Genomic DNA, 13,071 nt, shown 5'->3' on the forward strand with positions numbered 1-13,071 from the left:
TGTACGTCATGATCCATCTTTTTGGCCATTTGGAAACCTTCGCCCATAATTAATTTCAACAGTCCTGATGCTTTTGCTCAAACTGTTTCAGTTTTTCCTAATGCTCAAAATATGTTTTGTGTCAAAATTTGCGCTAACATAGATGTTTAGAATTTATTAGAGTTTGTGAACAAATGAAAAACCTCTGTGTCAGTATATTATGAACCAATATATTGCAAGCTAATTCATTGATGTATTTAATGGCATTTATAAATTCTCTGATGTATTAACTGAACAGTGTTCCTTCCTTTTCAGTATTGTTTTGCTTATTTTTGTTTCCCTCCCTATGAAATCCACTTAATGAAAATTTAATTACAAAAAAAATATTCATTATTTTGTTTTGTAAGTAAGCAAAACTTTAGATTACTTGCATTAACACCAAATGCAAAGATTTATTTTACATACATTAATTTTACCTGTTTTATATATATTAGTTTGGCAGGTTATTATATATATTATGTTTACAAACCTTTACGCACAGGTTTGACACATTTTTATTTACATATTTGGTTTACATACATAAATTTTACACATTTTACATACATTTTACATGTTTTTGCATACGTTAATATGTTGTTTTACATACATTTTGCATGGGTTTTTTTTTTTTTTTTTTTTTTTGCAAATGTTTGTTTGACACTTTTTTATACGCATCCAATTTCAATTTATTTCATTTATATAGCGCCGAATAACAACCAATTTGCCACAAGGCGCTTCATAAGAATAAGGTCTAACCTTAAACCCCTAGAGCAAACACACAGGTGACAGTGATAAGGAAAAACTCCCTCTGATGATGTTGAGGAAGAAACCTCAAGAAGATCAGACTCAAAGGGGTGACCCACTGTTTAGTCTAGTGGTGTCCAAAGTATTCCAGAAAGGGCCAAGAGGGGGCAGGTTTTCTTTGCAGCCTCTGACTTCAACAGGAGATTTCACTGATTAACATCATTTTGAGCAGATGGGACGAGTTCATCAGTGAAATCACCTGCTGAAGTCAGTGGCTGCAAAGAAAACCTGCACCCTCTTGGCCCTTTCTGGAATACTTTGGACACCACTGCCTTAGGCCAGTCTAACAGTTACAAGGTTTTTACAAAGTTTTTAGCAAGCTGAAGAAACAGGAATAACCACAGTTGCATCAAAAACAAAGTGTATTATTGAGATGAGCACGCAGTCATTGATGCTGCAGGCAGGGGGTCATCCAGTGCCCTGGGGCGCAGAGCCAGCGTCCATCCATTCATCACGTCATCAGTGGGCCACAGCACAAGCTGTCCTCATGGTAGAGTACATTCCAAAAGCGGACAGCAGTGTGCTGTGTCAGCTTCAGCCATGGGATCTCATGATCAGTCCAGCGCCCTGTGGTGTGCAGCTGTCAGCCTTGCGTGATGTCATCAGTGCCTCAGACAGAGAGGAAAAAAAAGCAGAATCAGTAGGATGGAAAAACCGCACCTAAGGTATGAGTTCACCAGCACTAAATTGACAGGAAAGCAGACAGAATACTAAGGTGATCGTCAGCAGCTAGCCCTGAGCTTCACTAACAGACCCAGAATTTAGATGAAGTGAGGCCGAGACATGTTCCATTGCTAATAAGATGAGTTGAAGGGATAGGAAACATAGTTCCATACTATGCCAGTATGCTAAGCATACGAGAAGGAGAATTGGTGCATCTTATGTCTGGACTTGAAAGTCTTTACAGAATCTGTCAGTTTTATCTACACAGGGAGATCAATCCACAGAACAGGGGCATGATAAGAGAAAGCTCTGTGGACTGCAGACTTTTTAATTCACCCTAGGGACACAAAATAGTCCTGCGCCCTGAGAACGCAGAGCCTGGGGCGGTACGTAGGGTGTAATTAGGTCATTTTGGACCTAATCCATTGGACCCAGTGGATGCAACACATTTGCTTTATATCAATTTACATACATACATTTTATACATTGTTTCACATATATTTTACATATTGCTTTAAGCCGTGGTCACAACCCATCTTACTTGCACGTGCATGCAGTCTACTTGCAAAAACGTGGGCTAAATTTGGAGATCCGTACGTCGTAAGTACTGCCTCAGTACGAATTTAGGAGCACGCAGACACGCCGTAGAGGTTTTAGTGCATGCAGAACTTTTGCTGCGGTCAGGCTGCGGATTCACCAGCAGTACAGATGACGCATGTTGTGAGTACTGCCTCAGTACGGATTCAGAGCAGCACATTTTCATTCAATTACTATTGAATTAACCAAATCCGTACGTAGGCAGTACGGATTATGGCACTCACCACATACTATGGAGGCCGACAGACTTGCATGCACAACGCAGCTTCTCACTTGAACTTGGACTTTATTTCCAAACGTCAGCAACACAGACACTTCACAGCTTCAGTCTGATAACTAGCTGTAACGTTTCGAAGCAAGTAAACACTCGTACAACTTACTGCTGCAGGCTGGACATGCTCATGCATTGCCGACGCCAAAAAACACCTGCCGCTCCGGTCCCGCTCATAAAAAAGCAAAGCGACCCCACACACACACTGCTTTATTGTCAACTCTCTTTATCGTTACGCTCCTAGAGACGTGTGTTGAACGTACTCCCTCCCTCCTCTTGCTACTGCCTCGGTACGTTTTCACAAAAACGTAGTGGCCGTGGCATCCGCAGAAAACGTACGGCGAAAAAAAACACGGTGGGTTGTGACCGGGGCATACGTTAATGTGACACATTTTATATACACTCAACAAAAATATAAACGCAACACTTTTGGTTTTGCTCCCATTTTGTATGAGATGAACTCAAAGATCTAAAACTTTTTCCACATACACAATATCACCATTTCTCTCAAATATTGTTCACAAACCAGTCTAAATCTGTAATAGTGAGCACTTCTCCTTTGCTGAGATAATCCATCCCACCTCACAGGTGTGCCATACCAAGATGCTGATTAGACACCATGATTAGTGCACAGGTGTGCCTTAGACTGCCCACAATAAAAGGCCACTCTGAAAGGTGCAGTTTTATCACACAGCACAATGCCACAGATGTCGCAAGATTTGAGGGAGCGTGCAATTGGCATGCTGACAGCAGGAATGTCAACCAGAGCTATTGCTCGTGTATTGAATGTTCATGTCTCTACCATAAGCCGTCTCCAAAGTCGTTTCAGAGAATTTGGCAGTACATCCAACCAGCCTCACAACCGCAGACCACGTGTAACCACACCAGACCAGGACCTCCACATCCAGCATGTTCACCTCCAAGATCGTCTGAGACCAGCCACTCGGACAGCTGCTGGAACAATCGGTTTGCATAACCAAAGAATTTCTGCACAAACTGTCAGAAACCGTCTCTGGGAAGCTCATCTGCATGCTTGTCGTTCTCATCGGGGTCTTGACCTGACTCCAGTTCGTCGTTGTAACCAACTTGAGTGGGCAAATGCTCACATTCGCTGGCATTTGGCACGTTGGAGAGGTGTTCTCTTCACGGATGATGCAAAGGAGATGTGTTGCACTGCATGAGGCAAATGGTGGTCACACCAGATACTGACTGGTATCCCCCCCAATAAAACAAAACTGCACCTTTCAGAGTGGCCTTTTATTGTGGGCAGTCTAAGGCACACCTGTGCACTAATCATGGTGTCTAACCAGCATCTTGGTATGGCACACCTGTGAGGTGGGATGGATTATCTTAGCAAAGGAGAAGTGCTCACTATCACAGATTTAGACTGGTTTGTGAACAATATTTGAGGGAAATGGTGATATTGTGTATGTGGAAAAAGTTTTAGATCTTTGAGTTCATCTCATACAAAATGGGAGCAAAACCAAAAGTGTTGCGTTTATATTTTTGTTGAGTATATGTTAGTTTGACGTATTTTGTACACACATTCTCAACATTCAACCAACTTTATTGATCCCTAAAAGGGCAATTCATATCACACCCAACTACCTCAGACAAGAAATACAGCAATTAATTCACAATTATTACTAGTTGAATATAATAGTGGCACACATCAGAATGACAACACCACACATATACATTTGATTGTTGATGGACGCTAAACTTTAAGACAGTCTGTCATCCGAATTGAAGCAGTGTGAGTGTGGCATGGCCGCAGCAGTTTCCCGCGCAGCCGCAAGCTTGGGGGAGAGCGGCAGAGCGGAGGCCTGGGGGGTAGGGTCAGAGACACGGGGCGGGGGGGTGTTAGAAATCTTGGTAGTGGAGGCGTGCGTCATGTGTGGTTGTACAGATAAGTTTATATCATTTTCTGTCAGTGTGTGCATAATGTCTGGAGTTGCCTTGACAACGTCAGACTTTAGGGGGGCCAGAAGATAAGAGGGCAGCGGAATGGTTCGCCAAGGCAGTAGAAATTCTTCCGGAGGAAAACAGCGGGGTGTTTTGACTTTCGGAGGCTGATAAGCCTGCCACGTTTAGGGCTGAGCAGAGAAACACATTTGCGGCTCCTCTGATCGACCAAATCCAATTTATGAGTATTCCCTGGTCTTCGACATCTTCCTTTGCAAGGCATACATTTGCTCCGAGAGGTTATCCAACTTATGTCTGAGTTCAAGGGTTTTCGCAGTCTGAGACTATCACCTTGCCCAACTCATTCATCATGACAGACAGGTGAGGGGTCGTGGTCCTGGTAGCAGCTGTCTTGCCAATTCTCTGTTAGGTCAGGGCAGCACATAAACCAGTAAGTACCAGCCCTCCCACAATAAAACCAAATATAAATAAGTCTTCAACGTCCTCCACAGAGAGTGGTACCAAGCACACAACACGCCACTTCTCCCAGGCATGGGGAACATAGCCCGCAGGGTAGGTTACATCTGGGCATCCAGGGTTCCCCAGCCCTGATTTCCTTGTCGAAAAAATGGTGTGAATAGCGTTCAGAGAGCAGCTGATCAATTCCATGGTTAATCCAAATATAGTTTGAAGAATTCACAGTCTGGTGAAGTTGGGACTTTGAAGGTTGGAGCAGAGATACAAAAGCACAGAGAGAGAGGAGGAGATGCGACCTCCTTTGTCGGCATCCCAAGCTGTTCTGCTTACATACATAAACTTTACACGTTTTACATTTGACATGTTTTACATACATCTGACATGTTTACATAGATTTGATGTTTTACATAAATTAGGTTGTCACGTTTTGCATACATTTTGGTTGACACATCGTTTTACACACATTTTACATCCATTAGATTCACGCACTATTTTTCATACATTTTGATTAACGTGTTTTACACACTATGTAAACCAACGTGTCAGTCAGAATGTCTGTAAATTAAAGTGTGAACCTAATGCATGCAAAATGACATGTGAACCTAATGTATGATAATTAGGTTGATGCGTTGTTTCTGTGTAGGCTCTCAGTTGTCCAGGTGGTTTCCTTAGTAGAGAAGCTTGAATCTTCGACTGGACTGGGTTGCTTGATGTGAGGACGTTTCGCTTCAAATCACAGAAGCTTCCTCAGCTAAAATTCTTGCTCTGGTAGTCTGACTTCTGTCTTGACTCTTGTAGAGAAAAATAAACCAGAAGCCAACAAAAGCTGGAGTTTTTAACCTAACCAGACCCCTCCTACTGAGAGGCCGACTGCTATAGGCTAGTGACTAAACAATAGCTCTAATTAGCACCTATTGTGCAGTCTCCTAATGATGGGATGGAAGCCTCCCCTGATGGCTCCCTTGACGACTCTCCTGATGACGTGAATGACTCATTACCATGAACAAAAGACTGAAACTGCTTAGACCTGAGTACCCCATTGTAAACAGGGGACAAAGCGTGTCTGAGACCCGCCCCCTGGTTAAGGCTGGGTTTCAACTGTTTTACAAAGAATGCTTCCTTGACACCTCTCTCAAACCATTTCTTCTCTCTGGCTAAGATTTTAACTTCCTTGTCCTCAAACGTGTGGTTAGTGTCTTTCAGGTGGAGATGAACTGCAGACTGAGGTCCACTGGTGACCTCTCTGCGGTGCTGGTATAGCCTCTTGTTTAAAGGTTGCTTAGTCTCACCTATGCAGTGTTCATTACAGTTTTCCTGACATCTGATATAATACACTACATTGCTCTGTTTGTAACTAGGGATCCTGTCCTTAGGGTGAACTAATTTCTGTCTCAAGGTGTTAACCGGTTTAAAGTAAACTGGGATTTTGTGCTGTCTGAAGATCCTCTGTAGTTTTTCCCCTACTCCTGCTAAATAAGGGAGAGACACTCCTCTTCTTCTTGTCTCCGTCTCCTGTCTATCTGGTCTCTTTGTTTTCTGGGACTTCTGCACTTTGTCCAGGGACCATCGTGGGTACCCACATACTGTGAGGGCTTTCCGTACAAGTTGTTGTTCTTTAGCCCTTCCCTCTGCAGTTGTGGGCACCTGTAGGGCTCTGTGTTGAAGAGTTCTGTTCACCCCGAGCTTGTGTTCAAGGGGGTGGTTTGAGCCAAAGAGCAGATATCACACTGACCAATATCTGCTCTTTGGCTCAAACCACCACTAATTAGAGCTATTGTTTAGTCACTAGCCTATAGCAGTCGGCCTCTCGGTAGGAGGGGTCTGGTTAGGTTAAAAACTCCAGCTTTTGTTGGCTTCTGGTTTATTCTTCTCTACAAGAGTCAAGACAGAAGTCAGACTACCAGAGCAAGAATTTTAGCTGAGGAAGCTTCTGTGATTTGAAGCGAAATGTCCTCACATCAAGCAACCCAGTCCAGTCGAAGATTCAAGCTTCTCTACTATACATTATGGTTGACGTGCTATTTAATGTACATTTTGATTGACGCGCTATTTAATGTACATTTTGATTGATGCGCTGTTTTACATACTTTTTTTTACTAGTTTGCACATTATTTTATATGCTGTATATGTACATTGTTTATGTCTGTGTAACACTCAGACTTTGCTCAGCTTTAGTAATTAAAAATGTTGATGGTCCAGCAGTTGCTGTTTCCACTCATCTTCAGTTTCTTTTCTTGATGTTACTTCGAAAAGGGGGTGGTGCCACAGTTCAGTTACAGATGGTTGTAAATGTGAGTCACTCTTGACCCAGTTCTGGAACCACAACTCTTCATAGACAGGCATTCCAGTCAGTCTCCACCCAGCAGATGGGGAATCCAAAATCAGTGTGAAATCAAAGGATGAAAAGCCTTCAGTGGTGTTCAGTCACAGCCTCCCCATGTATCATCTGAAATATGTTTTTTTTTTTTTGATTTTCACAAGGCTGACTGCATGTTGTTTACTCTTTCACAGGTTTCTGCATGTTTGTGCTGAGTTTAGTGAAGAAACATTACCGCCTGCAGTTTTATATGGTGTGTATCAGCTAAGTCAACCCCCCCCATCTTCATCACTAACCCTCGTGTCTCTCATTTTGTTATTATTGAAATCTTATCATTTTACTTCTCACTCTTACACGTTTGTTCCTTGAACATGAATGTTTTTTTTTATATATTAGATTATTGATAAAATAACCGTCCATGTTGTTCGTGATCATGGAGAAATGTACAAGAGCTGTAGTCAGAGGTTTACATGGATGTGAACTTCACAGCAGGTTTTGGATTTCACTGATTTCTTTGAACTGGTCTTTTTCTGTAGCACAGTGATTGTACAACAAATATCTATAATTTAAAGGAACACCCAAAAATGACATAAATAGCCACTTCGGTGATGAATTCATTATTTCTGAAAGTTCCAACATGGGTTTTAATTTCCACAACCCGGCTACAGCCAGTACTTTTCTGTTAAATATGAGGTCTGTTAGAAAAGTATTGGACCTTTTTTTTTTTTTTTTTTGCAAATACCTGATGTATTTGATTCAAGTGTGCTTGCGTGAGCCAACCTTGAACCTTTGTGCGCATGCGTGAATTTTTTCACGCCTGTCCATTGCGTCATTTGCTGGCAAGCAGCGTTTGTGTGAGGTCGTGTGTAGTGCGCGCATCGGATTTTCATTGCAAGGAAAATGACGGAACGACTGGAGTAGCGCCGCATCAAATTTTGCCAGAAACTGTACGACAGCCAGGTGGAAACCATTCGGACGATTCAGACGGCTTTCAGTGACGTTGCTCTGGGCGTCACACAGATTAAGGAGCGGTACAACCGGTTTAAAGACGTCTGCACAACGGTGGAGAGCGAGCCACGCTCCGGTCGGCCATCAACATGCTGAAATGACCAGATCATTTCCAAAGTGAACACTGTGGTGATGCGGGACCGTCGTGTGAATATCCGAAAAATTGCAGAAGAGGTGGACATCAGCACTTTTTCAGCACATTCCATTATGAAGATTTGGCCATGAAAAGAGTTGCAGCGAAATTTGTGCTGTTGCTGATGGAGCAAAAGCACCTTTGTATTGAAGCCTCACAGGACATGCTGGACTCTGAAAAATGATGCCAACCTCTTCTGCAATTTCTCAGATAGTCACATTACTGAAAAGCCACTGAAAGCCGTCTGAATCTTCCGAATGGTTTCCACCTGGCTGTCGCTCAGTTTCTGGCAAAATTTGATGCAGTAGCGCTGCTCCAGTTGTTCCTGTCATTTTCCTTGCAATGAAAATCCGACAAGCGCACGACACACGTCCTCACACAAAGGCTGCATGCCAGCAAATGACGCAATCGACAGGCGTGAAAAAAATTTGCGCATGCGCACGAAGGTTCAAGGTTGGCTCATGCAAGCAGGCTTGATTCAAAACCATCAGGTTTTTGAAAAAAAAAAAAAGGTCCGATACTTTTCTAACAGACCTCGTATGTATGTTCTACATCATTCTACTACAAAAAAGAAACTATCCAAAAAAAAAAAAAAAAAAAGACAGAAGAGTCATTAATACTACCACAACACTCTTGTTCCTGATGAGTGTATGTAAACCTCTGGCCCCAGCTGTGGGTCTGATGCTGGTCTGACAGACTGAGGGGTTTAGAACCAACGCTTAAAAGAACCATGTATAGTTCCTAGAGGGCTAAAATGATTTATAGATTAATTTACACCAAATTAAAAGGAATCACTGAACTGTTCATAATTAATGTTTTAAATACTGCATTTTTGAAGTTTGGACCATTGGTAAAAGCAAAGTGTTTAATTGAATGAATAGATAATGAATGTTGTCATGGTAATTTTGCCCAAAAACTAAATTTGGTTAAATGCCGCAGAAATAGTCAAAAGTAGAAAACAAAATGTGACATTAGGACAAATATTCAGAATCAAAGTTATAGAAACTCATCCCAGAATCATCTTTATGCTTCAAAATGCGACTTATTGAAAGTAAAGTGTAAAAAAAAAAAGACACCAACTAGATGATTTGTCAGCTAAAAACAGAATATCTGCTTCAATATTTAAAGTTTTTGTTTGTTTGTTTTGAGTTTACTTGTTTGTAGGTTAAAGTCATTTCATCTTTTAAAAATATGCTGGGCTCTGGCTTGGAGGCATGTTCACTCTGCTCCGGTTCGGCAGCGTTCGCTCATTGTCTTTCACCTGGTCTGTCTGAATGGTTTCGCTGTTGTTTATGTGAGCTGGCAGCGGGCGTGGCTACATTCCTGTGCAGTGACACTGTGGTGTTTGTGTTTGCCATTCCAGTTTGCTTGGACCCATGTGACCCTGTTGATTGTGGTAACTCAGTCCCATCTTGTCATTCAGAACCTGTTTGAAGGAATGATCTGGTAAGCAGGACACAGTCGGACCTGAAGAACCGGCCTGGTCTCTGACATGCACTGACTCCATCCGTATCGCCACATTTTCACTGCCAGCTCTTTGGGTCTGACTGAGTCGTAAGAAATAACGTTATCTGATTTCAAGAATAAAATTATTTTCAGGGAAAAAAAATTTCTGTTATTGCTAGAGTAGTTTTAATTAAATGGAAAAAAGTTGGTATTGATATAAGATTATTGGAAGAAAATTTTATGATAGTGGTAGTTTTATTAAAAAAAATTTATTTATTTATTTATTTATTCTTTTTTTTTTTTTTTTGAGAAAATTAATAGAAAAAGTGACTGATTAAACATCAGTGCATTGGTAAAATGAAGGCTATGAAGGATGATCGTACTTTTCTACTTCAGTACATCACCATGACATTACTATGTTTAATTCTCACACTGCGCAGTCTTTATGCTAAGTACTGATATTTTTATTCTCACGTCAGTACGTCAAATTTCTCAAAGTATGTTGGCTGTGTTCTGGAAAGTAAAGAGTTAGTTCTAATATTCTGTCAATACAGTACATATCATGATACACTAAGATACGGAACACACTAAGATATATTGTAAAACTGGAGATAATTTACTACAAATTTAAGAATAGCTTACAATATGACATGTTGTGTATCAGCTGTGTCAGCTAATTTGTACATCACATATAGTTTCTTCCAAAAGGGAAGGTTCCCAGTTCAGAACTCCCTGTGCGTGTGCCCCATGTAATGTTTTGTTTTTTAATAAATTTGCAGAAACCTCAAAGTTTTTCACATTGTCATTATGGGGTATTGTGTGTGCAATTTTTAAGGGATAAAATTAATTTCATCCATTTTGGAATAAGGCTGTAACATAACAAAATATGGAAAACATGCGGTGCTGTGAATACTTTCCAGATGCACCGTAAAGGCAACCAGAAAGTTGCGACACTTGCACAAATTTGATCCCCGCACTGGCACACTGTCTTGCGTGCCGGTGAGTAAGCTCATCATAAATTGTGCATAAACTGTGCACCAGTGCGCAAAGAAAATTTTGGAATGTTCAAAATTTCTGGCACGCATTAATTTTGTACTGCTTGTGTGAACTAGTCGTGAACATTGTGCAACCTATTTGAAAACATTGCATGTCACAAGAATCCAAATGTGTGCTGCACCACACGATGAGCACGAGATAACCTGCAGCTGTAGACAATTTCTCTCTGATTCTGGGAGTGATGAGAGAATGGTGTCAACAGCCCAATTCTGAGCGCAAATGCATGATCAGCTACAAAATTATTATTTCATGTAGTGGGCGTCAAGCCAGACAAAGTGTACTGTCAAGCTGGACAAAGTGGGATCCATTGGCACGACGCATTGAGTGGCAGTACGGGGATCAAATTTATGCAAGTGTCAAGTTCCCTTGAGAAGACCTAAGAACAGAAGAGTTCTTATATTCGTTTATAAAAGCAACTCATACAAGTTGTTATAAACAACTTGTTTTCCTGTAAAATGATTATCTGAGAAATCTCATTTTGAGCTTTATTTTGATGAGTTTTAGGAAGTGTTACATCTTTTACAAATAGCATCAGCTTAAAAACCTTATGAGTAAAAAAAAAAGTTTCTTTTATCTCAGCTGTGATTCCAAACAAGATGTTTCCAAGACACATTCACTTAAGACTTTCTCAAAACAAGTCTGTATATCTTGAAATTTTACTTGTTTAGTAATTGTCTTATTTTACGTATTGACGACATATATGTTAAAGATTTCGTATGCGAGGTCTGTGAGAAAAGTATCCGACCTTTTTATTTTATGCAAAAAATATATATATGGATTTGATTCATATGTTTTTACGTCAGCCAAGCTTGAACCTTCGTGCGCATGCATGAGTTTTTCCACGCCTGTCGGTTGCGTCATTCGCCTGTGGGCAGGCTTTGAGTGAGCACTGGTCCACCCCTTTCGTCGTCGTTTCATTGCGAGGAAATGGCGGAATGATTTGGGCTTTTTTTCCATCAGAATTTTTTCAGAAACTGTTAGAGACAGGCAGCTGGAAACCATTCGAAAAATTTATCTGGCTTTCGGTGAAAATTTTACGGGCTTCACAGCGAATAAGGAGTGTTACTACAGCTTTAAGGATGGCCCACAATGGCGCACGGCTGGCGCAAGTTGGGACAAGCCCAACTCTCCACAATTTCTCTTATACTCACTCGACTGATAAGCACTGAAAGCCGAGATAGGCATGTCCCAACTTGTCCTTTAACACTCTGAAACGGAGGTGTTCCTTTGTCTCGCTCGATCAGCGAATCGGTCGTGACGCGCGAAGCCTCCGCGCGGCTTTCCATGACAAAATCTCTTGTTAAAAGTGAAATCTTCTGGAAAATGGCTGATGTCCAGCTCTTGTGATAACCAAAGAAATTGCACACGACGGTCCTGGCTCCACACAGCGATCCGTTTAGAAATGATGTGGTGGTTTCTGCCTCTCGATGGTGGCTCGGAGCCATGCGCCACTGTGGGTCGTCCTTAAAGCTGTAGTAACACTCCTTATTCTCTGTGAAGCCCGTAAAATTTTCACCGAAAGCCAGATAAATTTTTCGAATGGTTTCTGTCGCTAAAAGTTTCTGAAAAAATTCTGATGGAAAAAAAGCCCAAATCATTCCGCCATTTCCTCACAATGAAACAACGACGAGAGGGGTGGACCAGTGCTCACTCAAAGCCTGCCCACAGGCGAATGACGCAACCGACAGGCGTGGAAAAACTCACGCATGCGCACGAAGGTTCAAGCTTGGCTGACGTAAAAACATATGAATCAAATCCATATATTTTTTGCATAAAATAAAAAGGTTGGATACTTTTCTCACAGACCACGTATTTGCAGTAGATGTTCAGACCAGGCTTTGACTTGTGGATGTGACGTTTTATCAGATTTTGTAATCACTGTATGATAATGTTTTTCTCATGTTGTTGTTTTTATTGATTTGATAGGTTCATTGTGCCGATCTCCATTGTGATTTGTAATGATATCATGGCCTACCTGTTTGGATTCTTCTTTGGGAGAACTCCACTCATCAAGGTAATGCAAATGTTTGAGACCAGAGGATCCTCGGTTCAAATCCCAGCCTGACCGAAAAATCACTAAGGGCCCTTGGGCAAGGTCCTCAATCCCCTAGTTGCTCCCTGTGTGTAGTGAGCGCCTTGCGTTGTAGTACCTTGACATCAGTGTGTGTGTCTGTGTCATTGTAAAGCGCTTTGAGCTTCTGATTCAGATGGGAAAGCGTTATATAAATGCAGTCCATTTACCATTTTTACCATTTCTTCTATTTGAGGATTTTAGACATTAAAACATTTCTGTCCTTCCTGCAGCTCTCACCCAAAAAGACCTGGGAGGGATTTATCGGAGGATTCTTCCCCACGGTGGCCTTTGGCTTCATTGTG

General features: G+C 41.5%; 1 protein-coding gene across 1 annotated transcript in view; it reads left to right on the forward strand.

The window, feature by feature from the left end:
* cds1 (CDP-diacylglycerol synthase (phosphatidate cytidylyltransferase) 1) overlaps positions 1 to 13,071 on the forward strand; it is a 71,827-nt gene that overhangs the window by 42,620 nt on the left and 16,136 nt on the right. The window contains exons 6-9 of the mRNA XM_034171182.1: positions 7,247 to 7,305; positions 9,557 to 9,639; positions 12,622 to 12,709; positions 13,000 to 13,068. Of these exons, the coding sequence (XP_034027073.1) occupies positions 7,247 to 7,305; positions 9,557 to 9,639; positions 12,622 to 12,709; positions 13,000 to 13,068 (299 nt within the window). The remainder of the gene's footprint in view (positions 1 to 7,246; positions 7,306 to 9,556; positions 9,640 to 12,621; positions 12,710 to 12,999; positions 13,069 to 13,071) is intronic.

The sequence above is a fragment of the Thalassophryne amazonica genome, chromosome 5, assembly GCF_902500255.1.
Source record: "Thalassophryne amazonica chromosome 5, fThaAma1.1, whole genome shotgun sequence".
NCBI classification, from domain to species: domain Eukaryota; kingdom Metazoa; phylum Chordata; class Actinopteri; order Batrachoidiformes; family Batrachoididae; genus Thalassophryne; species Thalassophryne amazonica.